The following is a 22,650-nucleotide window of genomic DNA, read 5'->3' on the forward strand; positions in this document are numbered from 1 at the left end:
GTACAAGACAATATCCTTCTGTATATCTTATATAAAAAAAACACACACAAATAAATACATGAATACACACACATGTACCTTGATATACAAATATTACATGAAAACATAGGTCACTTTTGATGACAAAGATTTTTTTTTGCTAGAGCATAAGAATAGGAGGACAGGAAACCTGGGTTCATTGCCCAACCTTGCCTCAGACTTTTATGTGAACACACAAAATAATTTAATTTCTCTGTATTTTCATTCTCTGTTTGTAAAACAGGAATTTAAAAACCTCTCCCATTCCATAAGGATGCTATGAGAATAAATAGATAAAAAGTTATGAACTTTCAGATACAATGGTACTACAGTCATGTAAATATCTGAGCTAAACAAATAAACAGGAAGATAAATAACTGGAAATTACCTCTTAGAAGACTAAAAATGTACTTTTATAACATCTTGACATATTGGCCAGAACAGTAATGAAATGCTTATCAATAAGTATCAGTAAGTACCACTTATCTTTTTCCTCATTTGGAAACTCATAAATAGAAGGTACACATTATTCTTGACACTGTAGTATAAATATAACATTTTTTTTACAAAGTATTTTTAAATATTACTGTAAGTTTGTTAGCTTTTCAAATGTTAATTACTCGAGTTAAATGTATCTTGGAACGTAAATCAACACTTGCTCAATATTTAGTAGCAAGTTCATTTCTAAACTATGGTAAACTGAAGTTTACTTTTCAAATACCATTTCTAATAGTTTCCATATATAACAAATTGAAAAAGAAACTTCATGGTTCTAGGCAATAAAAATGGGTTATGAAGCCTTTCACTTCTACTTTAACAGTCTGAAAAGCAGCCAAATGAAAACAGAGCCAGCAGGCTCTGCCCATTCCCCAAAATCAGTCAAAATGCCACACCCCATTGTTGTTCACTTATGCGGACAATCGGAGTCCACTTCTCACAACAAAGTCATCAATCTCATTATTAGTTGCATTGTTAGCAAGAAGGGTTGACTATCTGGTATGCCAAGGCAACAATATTATGAATCCAAAAGACTAAGGAGTCCAATAGAAATTTCAAAGGAAATAAGCATTTCTCTAGTTCAGCTATCATTAAACTCAACTGGATTTAGGTTAAACTCGAGTACTTTTAAAAGTTTCAACATCTATTCAGTGATAAAAGAATACTGGAATAGGACTTCTGGAAAAATTGAGGAATAGTTTTTTTTTCACCATTTCCACATTTCAACATTTTAAACTATATACAAATTAATTTCAGATTTCTCATCAGCTCATCCCTTCAAAAATTGGCTGCTAGAATCGAAGAATCATAGAAATTAGGGTTGAAAGGTCATCTCAGGTGGTCATCTATGCCAACCCCCTACTCAAAACAGGACCATTCTCAACTATATCATCTCAGCCAAAGCTTTGTCTAGCTGGGTCTTAAAAACCTCCCAGGATGGTGATTCCAGCACATCCCTAGGTAACTTGTACCAGTGCTTTATCCCCCACCTAGTGAGGAAGTTTTTCCTAATATATAACTTATATGTTCCTTGCTTCAACTTGAGACTATTGTTCCTTGTTCTAACATCTGCCACCACTGAGAACAGTCTTGCTCCATCCTCTTTGGAACCACCCCTCAGGTAGTTGAAGGCTACTATTAAATCCCACCTCAGTCTTCTCTTCTCTAGACTAAGTAAGTCCAGTTCCCTCAGCCTCTCCTCATAAATCATGTCCTTCAGCCCCCTCACCATTTTGTCACCTCTCTCCAATTTGTCCACATCCTTTTTGTAGTGGGGGGCCCAAAACTGGACACAGTACTTCAGATGTGGCCTCATGAATGCCAAATAGAAAGGAATAATCACTTCCCTTTACCTGCTGGCAGTACTCTTACTAATGCAGCCCAGTATGCTGTTATCCTTCTTTGCAACAAAGGCACACTGTTGATTCGTATTCAGATTCTTGTCCACTGTAACTCCCAGGTCCCTTTCTGCAGAGCTGCTGTTTAACTAGTTGGTCCCCAGCCTTTACTGGTGCATGGGACTGTTACATCCTAAATGCAGGACTCTGCACTTTTCCTTATTGAACCCCATGGTATTTCTTTTAGTTCAGTCTTGCAATTTGTCAAGGTCTCTCTCAATCCTAGCCCTACCCTCCTGCACATCTGGACTCTTCACTCTTTTATTCCTTCAGTGAAGCCTCTTCCAAAACCCCTGATCCCACCTAACCGAGTGGGATCAATGAGTGAGCTGTAGTGGTACTAAAGGAAGACAGCAGAAGATGACAGGGAAGAGACAGTGGAGCTCATATGCAAGAAAAGAGACTACCACAAACTGTTCAGGAGTGGTTCCCCAGAGAAGACAATGATGAGGAGGAAGATGATGAGGATAGTGACAAAGGGTGTGAGCGACGAAGACAACAGGGAAGAACAAAGTGATAGAGATGATGTGGACTAAGGACTGGGAGGAAAAACAGAGGGGTATTGAGGGGGTAGGAGGTGGGGAGGGGAAGGTAGATGGAAAGGAGACGGTTCTTGTATGATTGTGACAGGTTGGAAGAGATGGTGACAGGCACATGTGTGCAGTTATTTTAACAGAAGGATGACAATTTTTAACTGTATGTTATGGACTTTCAGATGAACCAGATCAGTCATGAGACAGAGCAGAAAGGATATAGGAGGGGGAGGGGGGGAGGGTGTAGAAATATATATTTTTGCAAAAAAAAGTTTATATTAGGTATAAGTGGGTGCCAAAAAGCTGCTTAAAAGTGTGTTTATGAAACACCTGTGTTAAAACAGTTTTTTAAAAAAAAAGGTAGCATGCCTCAATTCTGCATGAACTAAGTCCATGGGTACTATATGAACATTGATACAGACATGTTTAACTTCACTCACTTTCAAATGCTCAGGGAGAGCACAGACAGTAGTAAGGGGAGGAGGAACGGACTGCCAGAGGAAAAATTGATATTTTTCTTCCTCTGCCAGAGGAAGCAGAGAACAAAGGGCTACCTGATCCCCCAGACTGATTTTCCCTGCTATAACAGTGGGAGGAGGAACAATGCAAGGAAAACCTCCAATAATCAGATTCTATACTTGGAAAATTGTAACAAATTTGTAAATTTTCCATATACAGAATCTAATTATTGGGGGAGGGTGTCTTATAATCAGGGTTGTCTTCTATTTGATTAAATGTGATATATATTTGCCAGGCCAGAGCGCAGCCTACTGAGTACGCCTATTAGCCATGTGGAAGATTGCACATCCATACTGCACATGCAGGTGGATCTCAAAATGTGAATAAGTGATAAAAATGGTATTTGTGCAGCTAGATGAGTGCCATTTTGGGCATGTAAAGTGAAATAGGATTCTGTCTACACTGTCCTTATTAAATAAGTCAGTGTCATAATGTTGCTGTATAAAAAAAATGAAAGTATATTTCTCTCTAAACTAAAATGAAATACTGGTAGGCTTTGATCAGACAGATTCTGCCATCTGATAGCACAAGGGTTGCTTATTTCTGAGAAACTTAGATACAGTTATCTAAAAACTAGATCATTCCAAAAATACCTGCCAGGAATTGTGGCAGACCAACTCACACCCTAAAAATAAATGGAACATGAAACTTAGAAACCTGTAGTAAAATCATTGGCCTCTTAAAGTCATTGCAAGTTTTGCCATTGAATTTTACTTACATTGTACACTGAAACCTGCTCTATTTCCCCTTACAATCACTCGGTTTGAATGGCTATATATCTAAACTATAATTTAAGTGTTGTGTTTCCATTTTAGAAGATCAATATCAAATTGAACGGAAAGGGATACCGTAAGTTAAACAGGAGGTTACATTGCCTTTTTTGTATTACCTTAGAATCTTTGGATCTCCAGTTTTTCCATCTTTGGAAACAGATGTTTTTTAATCTGTTCTTACTTAGTATGCAGATAATTTATAAATAAACCATCTTACTCTATTTTCTTAATAACAATCCTTGTTACATGATGCATCCCCATAAGCCATTAGAATACTACCATTTATTTCACATACACAGCTGGATGCAATCATAATCACTATGAAGCACAGTCTAAATAAAAAAATTATTGCTAAGCCTTTCTTGTTGTTAATATGCCCAATCTGCTACTCAGTATCCCACAATATTTATCTACAGTTGCTAACTCTAATCTTCAATCACTCTTACCAGATGGAGCAAGGAGCCTCCTGAGGAAATGTGTGTGTGAGGGTCGGCACCATCCTTTAGTAACCGTAGCACTGAAATATCAAAAAAAGGGGGTGGGAGAGACAAGAATTAATGCAACAATAAACCCAATCCTGTGCTGTTAACAGCCTGATTTTTCATGAACTTCATTAACAGATTTAATAATATATGTAAGCCTCTGAGATAACATTTGTAGAACTATGGTGTCAGCATTTATGCTCTCATCTATTTTAATGTCTAGATCTGGAAGCACAGGACCTTTGATAATGATATGAACTGTGAGCAATATCAAGGACTTCTCAAGAGAACAGATGTTAATTCTTAGTTCTGAACATGAGGTGTTATACAGCAAGGTCGAAGTCAGCTGAGTAGGCCATGTTCACCTGCGAATAGAATCACAGTCAACTTGTTTTATTTTATTTTGCAGAGTTCCCATGATAACTATTGGTTTTTTCACTAAAAGATTGAGATTGGTGTTCATTATTTATATTGCTTGAAATTAATCTTTGTGCCAACCACTAAGCAAATTTGCACTCCATTCAACCTTTGCACTACCCTGTCAGATCACTGACATAGTATAATTCTTAAAATGATATTTGGAGCCAAATTTTACTTATAGTTACATGCATCGAACCACTTTGAAATGAACTCAAGCATTTAATTGAGATCAATAAATAACCTTGCATATTAGTGATTATTCATATAAAATTTTTTCTCCCTCATTTCTACTGCTTTTATAACCTTTTTACTTGGAAATAAAAAATGGTCTACCTGAACAAGACTGCAAAGTGAAAAGGCCAGACATCATCAGCAGAATTCATCCTTTCGCTAAACCATTTTATACTGGCTCAACTAGCATACAGAAGGCTAGGCTTATTTAGTTTAGAAAAGAGAAGACTGAGGGGGGAATCTAATAGTGTCCTTCAGCTCCCCAAAGGGGGATTCAAAGCAGGACAGAGCTAGACTGGTCTCAGTGGTGGCAGATGACAGAACAAAAACCAACAGTCTCAAGTTGCAGCAAGGGAAGTTTAGGTTAGATACTAGGAAGACCTCTCTCACTAGGAGGGTAGTAAAACACTGGAACAGGTTACCCAGAGAAGTTGTGGAATCTCCATCCTTGGAGGTTTTTAAGACCCAGCTAGACAAAGCCTTGGCTGGGATGAACTAGTTGGGGATGGTCCAGCCTTGAGCAGGGGGTTGGACTAGATCAGCTCCTGAAGTCCCCAACCCTATTTTTCTATGATTCCATGACAGAGTCTTTTAAAATGTATCTGCCCAAGAGAATTACTACCAGCAGAAAGGCCATCTGTTGGACCACTCCCTGTCCTCACAAGGAGGCCCTAATACAGAAGATCTCAGTTGTGGGCAGTAGCAGATGCAGGAATAGGGTTAGGAGGGTGTAGCCCCTCAACTTTGGCTTTGACACACATGCACAGTGAACTCACTGTCTGATCAGCATGGGCTCTTCTGCATTTAGGAGGGTCATAAGTTATCTAGACCTGGGTGGATTTTCATGAGATAAAGTGACTCTTTAAATCTCGGATGTCCCACTCTACAATTTGAAATTCCTCGTACAAACTACAGATGCAACACATCTATCAAAAAACAGTTTTATTTTCAAGTTCCTCCTCTGAATTATAGAAGTGATGTACATTTTTCAAGAAAAAGACTGCAAAAAAATGAATATGGATAAAACAACACTTTTTCCCTAAACTGATTATTGGAAATTGCCAAATCATTTCAACAAGGGCTGGGCATGAGTTTGGGGGGGGAGGGGGCAGGGAGAAATACAGTCTACAACAGATACCTATAATTGAAAATCTATTTTAACTTTAATAATTAAAGTTTGAAAAGATTTAAGGAAGTAAAAAAAGGATTTTATAAAGGAAAATATTAAGCAACTTTTACTAAACACAGCTCTTCCATAACAGGCCCCCACTATATACAGAATGATACCACAAACATATTATCATTTAAACCAGTAGTCTCCGAACTTTTCATAATGAAGATTACTTTCTGGAATTAAAGGGCTACCCAGGATCTACTGCACTCCACACCCCCCGGCTCCACGCTGACCCCTGCCCTGCCCTACTCACCCCACCCCACGTACCCCTGAACCGCGGAGTGTCCCAGACCCAGCCAGGCCGATTCCAATTCTGTGCCACGGCTGTGCTGGGCTGCGCCCACCTGGCAGCGGGAGTCCCCCGCCACGTGCCCCTGGATGACCAGATAAGGCTAAGCTGGGGCTGCTCCCACACAAGCCCCTGCTGCAGAGCTGAGCCATGGCCACACATGTCCAGCTGCAGTGGGACTCAAGGCGCAGCAGCAGCCACCTCTGCTGCCTTGGCCCCTGCAGAAATCGGGAGGGAGCCCCCGCCATGCCCCTGAAGGAGCCCCTCAGGCTCCAATCCTCTGACCACCCGGCCAGGCTGGGGCCCTACTTACCTTCCCCTGCTCCTGGCTGGGTCATACAGTCAGTCGCTTAATGCAGGTGCCTCAATCTGGCCCCCGCCCCTTCCCTCCCCCACAGATTGACCTGCTGGGGCTGGCGGCAGTGGGTGTACACATGTGCAGTCCCCTAAGCCCAGGATCGACCCAAAGAGTCTCCAGGATCTACCTGTTAATCAGTATCCCCAGGCTGGTGACCACTGATTTAAACATATATTTAAACTGCCATGCGCATGCCTCACAGATGTTACTCTGTCAACATCTTTTGCTTTCAAGAAGTTCTCAGCCCTGTTGGCTTTAGAGTGCACTGTTGTTCTGGCAGCAGGTCTGTAGTCCTGACCCACTTGTTCTGGCCTAGCTTTCTCAGCCTTATTCCCTTGCCATTGATCACTCTAGGCTAAGGATAGGCAACACCCAGCATCAGTGCCAGAGTGTGGCACACGAAGGCATTTTGCTTGGCATGCATGCCTCTGGAAAGATGGCAGAGAGGCCAGATCTGTACTACCACAACAAGGATCAGACCCCACGGCTCCCATGCCAGCTGCCCCAGCACACCAACTCTGCCCAAAAATGTTGCCTACCCCTGCACTAGGCGCAAGGTTCTCAGCCCTCTTGGCCTCGGCTTGCCTGTGTCTCATTCTCAAGGCCCCTGGCCCTGTCTCATGTGTTGTCCCATCCCTCTTTAGACCCTGAACCTGGCAAGGCTGCTCACAGTTGAACCAGACCTGCCCCCTTCCCACCCCCCAACCCAGAGCAAGGCTGTCAAACCCAGCCCTCCAGTGTTCAGCCTGCCCTCAAGTGTTGAAGCTTAAATTAGTAAGTGATAGCCCCTGCCCTCCCCGCTGCAGCACTTTTAATTCCCTGTAGTTCTCCCTGGTTTCTTGTGGCTCTGCAGCTGGCCCTTGCCCAGCTTCGTACCTAATTACAGCCCTGCAAATACTGTTTTCCTGCTCACTAAGTAGTTAGGGTTAGGGGTCCCTGCTGCAACACTAGATAAAACTATAACATTTTTAAGAAACACTTAAGTTATGTAGGGCTCTCCTGAACAATTCAACATGTCCACTGCCCTCTCTAGGGAGACAATCAATGATACCAATTTCCTCTGACTGCAGTAAAAACTTTTCCATGGTGTCTCAGCATTGAAAATCTCACATTCTCTTCTTAGGTGTTTGACTCAAAGGTCAAGGGGAAGGGTCAGTTGGGTTTTTCCTATCTTTTGAAGTAACCTGTTGAGAAATGTGTTAAAGTAACCAATAACAAGCCTTACAATAAGCTTTTTCCTTCAATAAATCATTCATTTTATACATCCAAGCCAATTCTTATACTTGTATACCTCAGGGCTTATTGTCCTTGAACTGTATTGATAATATTACTCTGTGTTTCTTCCCTTAGCTGATGCACTTTACCACTCACTGGAAAATGCAATAGGTTCCCCTTTACTGTCTATAATAATCATAATCCACATGTATTCATTATATGTAAAATTCAGCCCTGTGCACAAGCTCAGCACAAAACCTATGCACTCTTTATACCCTCAGCACAGAGACACAGCCTACTGACTTACTTCAATATTTTATTTTGATTTACTTCAAAAGTCATTAAAAAATACTGTAAAACAGTCTTATTTTCCTGAGTATACTGACATTTTTGAAAGGCAGATTTTTTGTTAAACATGATTTGTCCTCAAAACCTTCCAAATGTCATCTTCAAGATCAAAAGCAATCTGTTATTTCCTCCTCTAGTGACTTGTTTTCCCACATGTATATGCGTGTTTCCTTGCAATTCCTGTTCCATAATTTAACATTACTTAATACATATGCAACATCATCCAAATTAGCTTTAAGAACACCTGAAACAAAGAGTCACCAGAGACACCATGCTGGAAAAGGGGATGTAACGATGCAAGAATTTTGTGGTCTCATATTTTCTACAAGAAGATACTATTTACTTTTAAAATAGCTGAGAGATATTAAGAATTCTTAATCAATCTTTTATTGGATTGATTTTTATATTTGATCTGATTTGAGCTCTCCGGAGAATGGAAACCATATCCCTTGAAAATTTCACAAATTCAGTTACAGACAAAAATGTCATTTTTTTCCAGAAATTGTAAATTTCAGCTGAACTAAAAAAGGAATCTTTCAGCTTGCTGACTGTTTGTCAGGAAATTTGTCTTAATTTGAAAGTAAAACAGACAAGATACTTCCAAGAAATCTAGTGTCCCTGTCTCTCCAAATCCATTTATGATATGCCTCTCCTACCTGTTTCTAACCTTGCTGCCAGCAGAAAGCCTGGCCTGCCATCTCTCCTGCAAAATGAGTGGTATGATGCTGGGATCAAGGAGGTAGGGAGGTGGGGAGCCATCATTTTGCTTTTTGTGATGAAAACTAAAATTTTGTGAAAAGACCTATTCTGTTGGAAAATGATTCTGATGTAAAATTTTCATTCAGCTCTACTCCCATCTTCCTTATTTTTATCTGTAATGACTTAAATGGAGGCTCTCTCCATAAATGTGACATGAAGAAAATGTTAATTTTATTGCTAGACATTCTCTTTTGTTCATGAAAATCTCTTATAAGGTAACACTTCTGATCTCTTGGTGCCACATATTCATTGTATGGTACATTTGGGGTGATAAATATGCAGTACCTACTTGCTAAAGTAGATTTTACTTTTATTAATTCTACTTGTTGTCCTCTTTAACATAACTATTGGTGGGTAACCAGGGAACCAGAACTGAAAAGAGCATTTTGACATGACTACTGCAACACAAAAAACAGTCTCTCTCTCTTAACAGTAAAACGTGTGTAATACACTGCATTTCCAGTGTCTCTCCAACTAGGCTTTTGATTCTAGGCTGAATAAGAATTTCTTCGCTCATTCATGCCACTACAGCATTGTTTCTGTACCCCAGTTCCATTACATTTTAAACTCACATGAAATGTGTGTCTGGTGAGCCTGCCAGTGAATTTGGTATTTTATAAGTCCAGATAAATGCCAATTTTTTGTAATTTATTTATCTCTCAAATTATTTGCAGGATCTGAAAAGACAAGGAAGTCAAGCAAGACTGCCATAAATCATTTAATATGGTTCTAAAGCAACAATACATTGATTTTTTAGTTTTTTTACCTTAGGAACTTTGTTGTGATGAAACCCTAAGATTCAAGTGACATTATCAGTATATTTAATAATTTGTCTTGCTTCACTAGCCTATGCACTATAGCAAAAGCACTGATAATATATTACCACTCATGATGTTGCTTACTGTTGATCATTTCTTTCAAAGCTCTGTCTATTGGTTTATATAATTTACTCAGAGCAAACATTAACACACACAAGTCCTTTTCAAGAAACTCATTCCTAATCTTATTGTTTTCACAGACTCAGGATTGAAATTTGATTTCCAGTGATCTGTATCAACATCTGTCAAACTCTCTCAAATCAACACTGTTTTTAATTTTTTGAAGAATTTAACAAAATTAAATTCCTGCTATCATATGTAGGCATAAATTAAAGGACATCATCAAGGACAAAGAAAAAGAATAAGACTAGATACCTCAAGAATGACATGCTTTCTAGTGAGGATGAAGGAAAAGAAAAGGGTGTTTACTAAGAGATTTTACTCTGCCAAGAGAAGATACAGTAATCTCTGGTAAAACATTAATTTGGATAGAAGCTCTGCCCCCTATTCTTCCTATGACAAGTCTTGTAGTTGAAAAATACTCCACAGTACAGATACAAAGTAACCCAGACATGGATTTTTGCTGAATTTAAAACTGTGATGTAAGCTGAAAAAATGTTTTAACAGAGGGGAAAAAAGAAGAAAGCACCTGAAATTAGCATGGCATTTATAAAAGTATTGAGGAAAACGTATTAGTATTAATACAAGAGTATACTAATAAACAAATAATGAGGTCCAAACTCAAGTTTGTATCTCCTAAAGGTAGAGAGGCCTTTTTTCAGCACCAGCTTCCTTCCTCCCCTTTGCACAACAGCACTCAGTCTTCCCCTGGAGCACTTGTGTAAGTGAAAGGATAAACTAAGCCAGAGATAGCAGACACATTGTTCCTCAAAAACAAAACAAAATACACACAAAGACACACACACAAAACCAACCCCCCCCCCCACCTCCAAAACAATAAAAACAATACAGTGTTTTAAACTTATATGAGGCAAACTCACCAAGGTCAATCCTAGGCAGTTGACCTTGTAAAGTTTACCTCAGGTTAAATTTTAAAAAGTCATTTTCACTGTGGTTTTACTTCAAGACAGCTAACATGCCTTATTTGCACATGAGAAAAAAAGTAGACCCATCATTAGCAGGGGACAAGTCTTTATATACCTCATCAATCTGCCATGTAGGCCAGTTGAATTAATGGTTCCTTCTCACTCTACTACCATGTATCATCATCTCCAACTACATAACAGTTAAAAAAAATTCTATCACGTTAATTTTCAGTACAAATGAAATTCAGTAGAAAGATTCAGATGTCACATTTTTAACAAATATGTTTAATTTAATTTAGATCTTAATAGTTTCCTTTTCCATATTCATTAAATAATGGAAAATTCAACATCTCTTACACAACTCATGTCATTTGCACTGGCAAGGCCTTACCTTGAAATCTGGGCAGCAGATTTCAATGAAGACATAGACAAATTGTTCAAAGGACAGCACAAAACGTGGCATGTAGGCTAGGTACAGGCTTTCAAAAATCCTGAGGTAGAATTGATCCAAGTTACACAGCTTTCTGTAAGTGATATAGTTTAGATCAGTAGTGAACAGAACACACATTTGCCCTTTGGTGGTGCGGGGGAGGGGGGCAAACATTAGGCCAGATTCCACCATTTTTAAACTAGTATATGTGTTATGGGTACAGACCAGTTTTGTAGGCTAAACTTCTATTCTATTCCAGGTATAGAACAATTTCCGATCACTTATACCAGCAAAAGTATAAAGTTTGTACCTGGCCATAAGGGCTAGAAAACATAGCATGCAAGTAAATTTGGAAAGAACTGGTATTATTTAATCTGGAGAAGAGAAATATGAAATAAGTGATATGAAGATGGCCCCTGCAGCAGGGACAGGGTCCCAGCCCCTGCCATGCTTCTGCAGAAACAGCTGTGCCAGCCAGGAACTCACCAGTCCAGGTCTGGCCTTGTAGCCTGGCTCCTGCATCCAGGGGAATGCAACTGCTGGCAATCCCAGAAGCATGAGAACATGTGCCCTGGGTAATCGGCCCTGATCAGCCTGCAATGAGAACTAGGCAGTTTAAAGGAAGGAAGGCAAGGAAAGTTCAGGGTCCCACATCCCTGGCACAAGAAACCTCACAAAGGATCACTGAAGGGGATAATCCCCAAAGAAGCCTCTGCATGCTGGACCCTCATGAGCCACAGTGACCTGCATCAGCCATAAGCCAGGATCGACCTCACACTCCCTGAAACATAAGTCAATGCAAGCAAAAAAGAGGGTATGGATTCTCCACAGAAGCCACAAACAGGGACCCAGCGGGGAGCACGCCCATGAGGAACAGTTGGTGTAGACCAGCCAAGAAGGAAGAGAGAGAAAAAAGGAACTGGTCTGCCAAGAGGAGTGGGGACCTTGAAGGACGCTGAGGCAGCTGGAATAAAGAAAAGGGTTATTCATATCCTACTAGTAAGGAGAGAACTGAAGAGACCAGAAGCTGTAGCAGAATACCTGAAAAAGGGAGAGGAAATCCAAGTGATCCTCCTTTAATTTTGATCTATAAAAGGAAAAGAGGGACTTGAGGGCCAAGGAGAAGAAACCCTCTTAACAGTTTAGTTTCTCTGGACAGGAGAAGGATACGGGGGAGGTGGGGGGGAGGGAGAAAAATGGAAATCCCCCTGAAGATTTCATTTAGAGTTGGGAGAGAAGCTATACCCAGTTCCCAAAAAGGAGCAATTAACAAGGTCAAGGCCAGGAGGTCTGGGACCCACATAGAAAGAAATGTGAATGAGTTCATTGGAGTGATTATTGATTTAACAAGGCTAGTTATACAGAGGCCAAGACAACATAGGAGAAAAATCTCGATGCTGCAACTTACAAACCAGAGACAGGCTGGGATATTCTCCACTTTTTATATTATTAGGGAATAGTGATCATCAACCTGACAGGAAGGGGGCAGGATGTAGGGGAGGTGGAGCCCAGAGGAAGATCAGCAACCAAGGCAGACTGGCCTACACGTCAAGAACATCCATCCTCCCGAACATCAATTTTCCATCAAAACGTGACAAGCAAGTGGGAGAGAGAGATGGACGTCAGTATAGCCCAACAGGGCGGAAGGACATGGCCCGCTCACAGCCCCTCTGTCCTTTGTGTTTACAGAAGATGGGACAATATGTAAGGGGCTTAAATTCTAATATAATTAAATTCTAACAAGAGAGATTTAGGTTTTATATCAGGAAGAATTGTCTATATATGATCATGATTATGTACTGGAACAGATTACCTAGACAGGTTATGGAAGCTTTGTCAGTCAGATTATAAAAACATTTTCTGGAATGGCTTAGGGAACAACGTTCTTGCCTTGAGCACAGGGTGGTCTAGGTGGCTTCCAAAGATCCCTCTTAGTTCTATTTTTCTATGATTCTACAATCGGAAAAACCAATTTTTTTGATCAGCATTCCTCCATTATATTCTGTCTTAAAATTTAAAGTGTGTCATTCCCCTCTATTGAAAATTTTTTTGGATTTCCTCATTAATAAACTCAGCTGTCATGGCGAGTTACTTTCCTAACTCTTTCTGTAAAAGCCCCCGAGAAATTTCTCACATTATTCAAGTTTTTCGCTGAAAAGACTGGGCACTCTGATTCTCCTATGATTTTACATTGTTTCATTGACCAGTGAAAACATCAAGATCTGACACTAGCCAGCATAACTCTGATGACTTCTGTAGAACTGCTCCTGATTTTACTGTCAGGTCAGGATTGAAAACCTGCTACCAGCTATGACCATAAGTGGTACAACCTGTGCTGGTCAATGCCGAGTGCTTGGCGGTGGTTAATTAACCTGGCAACCTCAGGAAGTGCCAATGGCTTCAGGTGGATGGGTGCCTGAGGCAGGGTAGTGAAACCTTTGATGGAAAAAATGCCATCAAAAGGTGGATGAGCAAATCACTTAATGATTTTGCCAGTGGCATCCACATAGGGCAAATTGGGCTCTTCATTTGTGGCTGGGAACCAATCTAGGAGTGGAGCCCCAAAATGCAGACAGATAGAAGACTTCCTCTGCACTGCAACTCCTGCAGCACAGCTGGTTCCAAATGTATTGACTTCCACCCCTCCTTTAAAACAAACCAGTGTAGCTGAGGTGGGGAATGCTGAAGCTTGGGCAAGGCAGTGCCTCCATATCAACCATCCAGGCAATTGCACCTAAACCATATAGAGAGGACACTCCATCCTTGCTGGCAGCATGGACATAACACAGAAGGTGGCAGTTATGGGTTATAAACCTTCACTTGATTGGCAGAGAGAAGGGTGCCATGGGTCACCTTTGATGGCAGAAGGAATCATTGTGTTCCACTGGTCAGCTACCACCTGCCTAAATTAGGTGCTGACCTAACACAGTCTGTCTGCCTCATTGGGTGCATGAAGCTAGCCCAAAAGCCAAAAAGCAGGCGGAAAACTCGCACCTTGCAAAAATGAGAAACAAAGAATTTTCTGACTTGGAACTGGAATGTCAGGAACATGTGTCCTGGCCTGACAGACGATGACAACCTACAGTACATGAGCAACATATGGAAATCAGTCTTGATTGACCATGAGCTGTACAAACTCAATGCGAACATTGCAATGCTCCAGGAAGCAAGACTTGCGGATGCTGGTTCTATCCAAGAGGCCAATTACACCTACTTTTGGTAAGGTAAAAGCACTGAAGAAAATCATCTGCATGGTGTTGGTTTTGCTGTGAGCAACAAAGTGGTAAAGCTTATAGAACACCCATTGGGAAGTTGAAGCACATCATCTCATTTAGACTTTAGGTGACCATCAGCCTTATGAACATCATCAATGCTTATGTGCTAGCACTCTACTCCAGCACCGAGGAGAAGGATACATTTTATGACACTCAAAAACCCTATCAACTTAATGACTATTCCTCCTCAGAGATGTCAATGTAAGAATCAGTGCAGACAACACCTCATGGCCAGATTGACAAGGACATTTGACATCAGCAAGATGAATGAAAACATCCACTGACTTCTTGCGTTCAAAACCAATTGTGCATTACCAGTTCATATTTTGCTGGAAAAGATTACCACAGAGTGTCATGGCAACATCCATGATCAGGCCACTGGCACCAACTAGATCTTGTTATTGTCAGGAAGAAAGATCTACCTTCAGTGCAGAAGACCTGCACGTTCCACAGTGTTGATTGTGACACTAGCTACTCCCTAAACATTAGCAAAGTGAAGATTATAGTCAAGAAACTACATAGAGCAAAACCTAGAAGCAAGCCCAAAATCAATACCACTAATACCAAGACCAGAGGAAGTGCCAAGAGTTTTCAAAGGCTTTTGAACGGAACGTGTTTGGGAAGTCACTACCAGAGAAGGCAGGGGAAATTTGGGAAGGTTTAAGAAATGCAATTTTCAAAACAGCTAAAGATACATCTGGGGAAAAGAGACCATCCAATTAGGACTGGTTCGAAGAAAATGCAGAACTATTACCTCTCATCAACATCAAGAACACAGCCTATCTGGAACACAACAGGAAGCCAACAAAGGGCACCAAAGCGAGACTTCGAAAGGCAAAAATTGAGGTACAGCGAGCAGCCAGACACTATGCAAATCAGTACTGGATTAAACTTTCTGATGAAATACAAACAGCCTCAGAGACAGGAAGTCTAAAAGTCATGTACGACAGTCTGAGGAAAGATTTAGGTCTTACTGTCAACAAGGGTGTCCTTCTCAAGTCATGTAGTAGCGAAGCCATTACAGACCCAAGCAAGCAGATGTCCCTTTGGGTTGAACAATACTCAGAGCTATACTCACAAGAAAGAAACATCACCAGCAAATCACTGGAGCAAATACCAACTCTGCAGGTCATAGCAGAATTAGATGTGGAACCCACTATAGAAGAACTAAGCAAAGCCCTTGATTCAATATCAAATGGAAAGGTTCCTGAAAATATGGCATCTCGGTGGAAATACTCAAGTGCGGTAAAGAAAACCTACTACTGTATATTCATCAGCTGCTACTAAAAATGCTGGAAATAGGGTGTGGCACCACAAACTATGCATGACACTAACATCATCACTCTGCATAAAAATAAGGGAGATAAGGGTAACTGCCACAACTACAGAGGCATTCTGCTACTAAGCATAGCAGGAAAAGCTTTCGCATGGGTCATCTTGGTGCTCCTGCAACAGCTGGTGAGTTGTGTCTACCCTGAATCTCAGTGCAGATTCAGAGCTGGAAGATCAACTATAGACAAGATATTCTCCCTGCATCAACTTCAAGAAAAATGCAAAGAGCAAAACTGACCATTGTACATCGCCTTCGTGGATCTAACCAAAACATTTGACACTGTCAGTAGAGCAGGCCTATTTGCAGTCCTAGAAAAGATAGGATGCCCAACTGTTACCTGTCAGCTCTGTGTTCTTGGGGAACCCTGGCATAATGCCCAGCCTGTCTGATTCACAAAGGACTCACCCCCCCCCCCCGACACACACACCTCTGCCTAAACTAGAACTGATCAGACGAAGGACTTACGAAAGGCGTTGAAGATGCAGTGGGAGACCACTCCTAAACACCTCCGGGCAAGGGTGATAGGAATATGACAACTCCCCTACTCTCATTAAAATTGAAGATGGGACAGGGAGGCACCTCCATTAGCATTCAGAGTTGAGAACAGACATTCCAAGGCAAGGACTGCACTGAATTTTGGGACCAGAGAAACAGGGGAGCACTGCATTATGGGGGATCTCTGCTTCAAATGCTAATTAACCTACGTCTGCACACACCCAGCTCAGCATTTATCAAACCAATTCTAGTGACGATTCCTTTATTGGAACCCAAAATACTGAATCTGCCTGTTTGCACTGTGAGCTCCCTCAGAGTAACAGCCTCCCATAGCCAGGAATGATCAGCATAACAAAACAACTCTTACTGTCCAGCATAACAAAACAACTCCAGTATATCCCTTGAGCCATCATTTACCCATAAACAAACTCTCCCTTGAACCATTGTCATCTCCCTACAAAAAACGCTACCCAAGCTCATGTTTCTGTTCTGGTGCTTGGATCCAAATGCTGCACCAGCTCTACTGGTACTTCACTTTCTCCTTTTCTGCCACAGATATCTTCAATGATCATGCTTGGGGCACTGTCTTAGGCACTCTGGACCTGAAACTGAATAGCTTGTCTGCAAGCTCCAACAAACACCTGGAACCTTGACTGGTTCAAGCTTCACAGAGTAGTGAGACCCCAACTCACTCGCACTCTCTCTCACACTTTCCTGCTCTCCTTTCTAAACCTCAGACTTGATTTAATCTCTCCTTCTCTCTTACTCCAGGCATTACTTTATAAACCTGACTTTTGTTGAGCAGACTTAAGCTAGATTTCCCCAAATACCCAACTGAAGTCATGGAATACTGTAACTGTTTTGTTTGTTTTTCCTTGTATGGCTGTCACTACTAGTATCACCATAAGTTTCATATACCTGGCAATAAAATAACTTTTATGGTCAAGCTGGTTGCCATACTCTCTCCCCGAACCTTGTTTACTCTTTCTTCTCCTCAACCCCCCTCCCCCACATTTGTTCTCCAGCAATGCTTCTTTTACCTAAGCCAAAGATCCCTGAAAAGCCCAAAAATCCTGTGGGGTCTGCTCATCAAGGGAGTTACTAACAGGACAATTGGGACAAGACATTAGAAGTGCTGAGCCATGGCATGTGAGGGTGTCAGTCTGTAAATTCTGATTGACCTAGCCGGCTCAGATGTACTCTGTTTCTGTGCTGAGTCTGCGGCACATGAGGTAGCCTGGAAATGCTGAGTAACCCTGCCTGCTCAGATGTGCTCTGTTAGTGTGTGTGTGTGTGTGTGTGTGTGTGTGTGTGTGTGTGTGTGTGTGTGTGTGTGTGTGTGTGTTCAATTGATTCAGTAGCTGGAGGAACCCAGCCCCATTGAAACTAAGCTCTGAAAAGTAGCTCCACTGGGGATGATGACTTGCAGAAGGGAGTGATAGAGCTCTGTATAGAAACACAAGTGACACAAGCAGCACATTGATAGAATTGCAGAGACCCCAGAAACGTAACTCTAACAAATGAGCACACCCCAAAGGGACAGGCAAATCTAGTAATACACCATTCCTGATACATAACAACATAAAAGCAACTGTTCGGTTTGATTGGGTCCACTTCGGACAGCTTCAAAGTCAAAAGTGAAGTGAAGCAAGGATGTCTTCTTGCCCCCACACTCTGGAATCTCCTTCTCGCTATTCCTGAATTGCACGTTTAAAGACATGGAAGGTGGAGTGTACCTCCACACAAGATCAAATGGAAAACTCTTCAAACTGTCATGACTTAAGGCAAAGTCTAAAGTTTAGAAAGGTACTTATTGGGGAGCTTCTATCTACTGATGACACTGCCCTTATAGCTCATGATAAAGACCTACCTACAAGAACTCATGGATCGCTTCTCAAGAGCTTGCCAGGCATTTGCTGTCATGGTCACCATAAAGAAAATAGTTGTATTAGGACAGGGAGTTCTACAAGATCCATCAATCATCTATAATGAGAGCCAGCTAGTAGTAGTCCAAAAGTTCAGCTACCTAGGTTCTACAGTGACTACCAACATCTCACTGGATGAAGAACTTAATGTTCACATTGGAAAGGCTGCCACCACCTTCAGCAGACTAACTAAAAGAGCATGAAACAACTCAAAGCTTACCATCAAGACCAAAATGCTAGTGTACAAAGCTTGCGTACTCAGCACTTTCATGTATGGGGGGGGGGGGAACAAAGACAGCTTATGCACATCAAGAGAAAAGGTTAAACAGCTTCCACCTGAGCTGTTTACACCACATACTCAAGATCAAATGACAAGGTAAAATTACCAATGCAGAAGTTCTTCAAAGGGAAAATTTAACAAGTATGAGAGCCCTATTCAAATACAGATGACTGGGCTAGCTAGGCCATCTGAGCAGATTGGAAAATGGATGCATACTCAAGGACATGCTATACAGGAAACTATTGGAGAGAACAATAGGACATCCCAAACTTTGCTACAAAGACACATGCAAGTGAGATATGAAGGCATTTGGAATCAATCCTGACCAATGGGAAACCTTGGCAAGTGATCGTAACAAGTAGTATCATTGTCTCCACCACGGCATCAAAGTCCATGACAGAAACTGGCCCCAACAGCTTGAAGAGAAAAGAGCACGTAGGAAGCAAGCAGCTCCCAAGCCACCCAACCATGACATTCACATTTGTAACCACTGCCACAGATCATGTAAATTCTGGACTGGACTATTCAGTCACATGAGCAACTGCAAACCATCTACATATGCAACATGCACTGCCTCCCATAGACAAAAGGATGCCAAAAAGACTCCTGATTTACACTTTGTGAGTTCAGAACTGATCCATCTTTCTGTTTCCATACCATGCATCTCATACCTGACCTGAGGTTTATGGCAGTTGTTATACAAGCAGTATAAGTAATCTATTGGCATTTGTATTAAAGTTAACTGGCTATTACAAAACTAAACAGCTGCTAAATAGTGTTAATTAGCAGCTATGGACCACTGGCTGTGTGGATGTTGTACATATGAATAGAATCCACAGTGTGTATTCAAAGTAATAAATTTAATAGATGGTAAGGAATAAATTAGGAACTTAGAATATTTAAGTATTAGTACAAAAACAGTCAGAGGGCCTTGTTACACAGTAATTTTGGGCAGCTCCTGGAGCTCTTAACTCCTGGATTGTCTGCACATTAACACCTGAATGTAGTTTTAAGCACTTGTTATTCCTCAGAGTTACACCACTGCAGGGCAGGATTATCTCTGATTCACATTACACAGCTCAAGTTACACTAAGGTGTAGCCACTCTAGACTACACCTTCATGTAAACATCCCACTCACCCACCTTCTCACTGGCCCAGATAGGGTACACAGCCCCACCTTCCACCCTCCCAGCACCCCAGACCCCATTCATTACCCCCCTCCCCTCCCACTTATTGTGGCTGCCCATGCTCTGTACCCTAGGGAGCAGGCAGGGAAGAGTTAAACTGCCTGCTCAGCAGTCACTGCTATCACTTCTGCTGTCTGGGTGGACCTCAGCCCAGAGAAGAACAGGAGTCCAGCAGCAGGTAAGTAGGTAAACCCTTCCCTGCCTGCTCCCCTAATATAGACAACACAGGCAGCCATAAGTAAGCTGTAGACAGTGGGCAGAGGGTGATCCTCAGAGATGGGGGGAAGGGGAGGGAAACTAGGGGAGCACCAGGGAGGCAGGGTGCAAGGAGGAAACCCAGAATGGGAGGGGAGAGATTCTTACCTTTCAGTCCTCCAGGTCCCTGCTGACTTGAAGTGTGGCTAATCCAAACTTGAGCTAGTACTAAGACCCATCAGTATTTATGTGGCTCACAGTATAAACTGTAACAAGGCCCATTGTCTCAAACCCATGGGCCACCACTGCTGGGAACATTTGGGATCTGACCCAATCAACACATCTAGCTCAGACACAAGCTCTCTCAGTTAAAGTTACCAATTTAAAATTCTATTGCTGTTGGGTTCTTTTTAAAAGGAAAAACTAAAATCAGAAAACAGCTTTATGTAATACTGGAAATATTCTGTCTCTGTGAGAGCTTTAGGGAAAATCAGGAAATATACTATGATAATCCAAGTTTTGGTGAGTTTTACAAAAGATTTAGTACTAAGAGAACCATATGGTTAAAGGTGTTATTTTAAAGAAAAAATGGTTATGCTACTATAGCCCCTAGCATAGACGCAATTATACTGGTATAAAAATACCTATTCCCTAAAACAACCTGTGCTGATATAAGCATCCTTATGCTGGTAATACTAAATCCACACTTGGGATTTTATAATTTCAAAGTGGGTGGAAGCAGGATTTTGTCTTGTGATTAAACCCATACACACGCAGCATACTCAAGTAATCAATTTAGTTTGAAAAACATCACTATTTTTTAGGGGCAGAATTCTATTTCACCTAATAGACAACTGAAGTGCAGCTCTGAACCCTGCCAGAGCCCTGCAGAGGTGGCAGCTAGAGGCTGCACCCAAGAGCGATACACTGTGTCTGTTCTTCTTCCCTTTCCCCTTGGAGCCCTGCCTGGGCAGGCACAAAAGAGGTCTGTCCTCCCAGGACCTACCTGGGAAGACCCTCCTACAAGCCCCTGTGTGGCTGGGTGAGCACAAGAGGGGAGGGGGACATAGGATCAGAGAGAGACTGCCCTGGTTTGCTCCATGAGTGAGAAAGCACTCAGGCAAGGGGTAGGCTTAGTGTGCCAGGTGGAGCACTGGGCTAAAGGGGGCAGGGGACTGCTCTAGCCTACCAGAAGCCCTGGGAGCAGGCAGGGCTCAGGGGGGGACTGTATGTGCCAGGGGGTGTGAGGCTGTGCTGGGGAGGGGAACTGCTACAGCCTGCAGCCCAGACACTGCTCGTTGTTGTGCCAGAGGACAAGGGTCTGGGCAGGAATAAGCTCTCTTGCAGGGATTGCAGGGGAGGAGCCACTGCCTGCTCCACTGAGACACCTGGAGTTAGTGCAGGGGTGGGCCATTATTTCAGGCTGAGGGCCACTTACTGAGTTTTGGCAAGCCATCAAGGGCCATATGACAGTCAGCCAGGGGCAAATAAATATTAATTTTCTAAATTTTTTAGAGGCCCTGTGGGCCAGATAAAATGGCCTGACGGGCCGCTTCCAGTCCACAGGCTGATTTTGCCCGCCCCTGGGCTAGTGAGAGGGATGCTAGCAGCAGGGACCCACAAGCAGTCCTGCTCCCTGAGAGACCAAACCAGAGGCAGTGTACACAGGGTCCCCATAGTTACCCTGGAGTATACATGTTCTAGATTGTATAAATAAGTTCTAGATAGTTTATTAGTTGGTGTCTCTATTTATTTATTTATTGGTTCCTTATTTATTGTGGGTAATTTGTATACCTTCCCCTGGTGTGAAGTGTATTAACCCTTAAGCCACCATCCCCAGGCTATGTTTGTACAACATTATTGTTTTTATTGTATTAGTTATATATTATCTTTTAAATATTTAAATTCTGTAAATCATTTTATAACAGGGTGTAAAATTGTTTTGATTGTTATGGGAGTCTCTCTGCTCAGAGACCCTGCAGCAGCTACCCAGGGAGCTGAGCAGGGCCACCGGCTACTGTGTACCCCAGGATCCCACTATTCAGGTAAGGGCACGGGTAGTGTCGTGCCCAGGGTTACCCAACATATACTTAATGGTGCATTATTTCAAATGTTGATCCACTGAGGTCAATGTCACACTCCTGGAGTAAAATGCTATAGTTATAAACTATAGCCCCCATAGTTTGTGGGCCCAGAGCCAGTGGAGCCTCACTGGGGCAGGCAGTGGCTCTTCCCTGAGGTGAGGCAAGGCAGGGATGGAGGCTGGGGCAGGGAGCTGACGTGGGCTCCGCTGGCTCTGGGGAAGTGCTCCACTCCCCGGCCCTAATGTGGGAGAGTGGAGCAGTTCCCCAGAGCTAGCAGAGCCCGCGTCGGGCTCCCGCCCCCACCTCGCCTAGGAGCTGACCTTCAGCTTCTCTCCAGCTGTGCGGCCTTGAAAAGGCTGTGCTCAGCCACATTTTTAGTTATGCGCGGTCACGCATGCGTACACCTTAGAGGGAACCTTGGTGTAGGGGAGGTGGAGCCCTGTGAAAGACTGGCCCACTATCAGCCGGACCTATGCTCAAAATACCACCCATCCACCCAAATACTATTATAACATCAAGATGTGGTAGGTGAGAGAGGGAGAAGATGAGACAGAGGTCCCAGTGACT

At 42.2% G+C, this 22,650-nt stretch overlaps 1 protein-coding gene across 3 annotated transcripts in view; it reads right to left on the reverse strand.

Annotated features, from left to right (window-relative positions):
• The window catches only part of MYO16 (myosin XVI), a 662,110-nt gene that overhangs the window by 470,703 nt on the left and 168,757 nt on the right, over window positions 1-22,650 (reverse strand). For all 3 annotated transcript variants that reach the window (XM_059721092.1, XM_059721091.1, XM_059721093.1), the window contains one exon: window positions 4,185-4,255. In XM_059721092.1, the coding sequence (XP_059577075.1) occupies window positions 4,185-4,255 (71 nt within the window). The remainder of the gene's footprint in view (window positions 1-4,184; window positions 4,256-22,650) is intronic.

Source organism: Alligator mississippiensis, chromosome 1 (assembly GCF_030867095.1).
Source record: "Alligator mississippiensis isolate rAllMis1 chromosome 1, rAllMis1, whole genome shotgun sequence".
Taxonomy (NCBI): domain Eukaryota; kingdom Metazoa; phylum Chordata; order Crocodylia; family Alligatoridae; genus Alligator; species Alligator mississippiensis.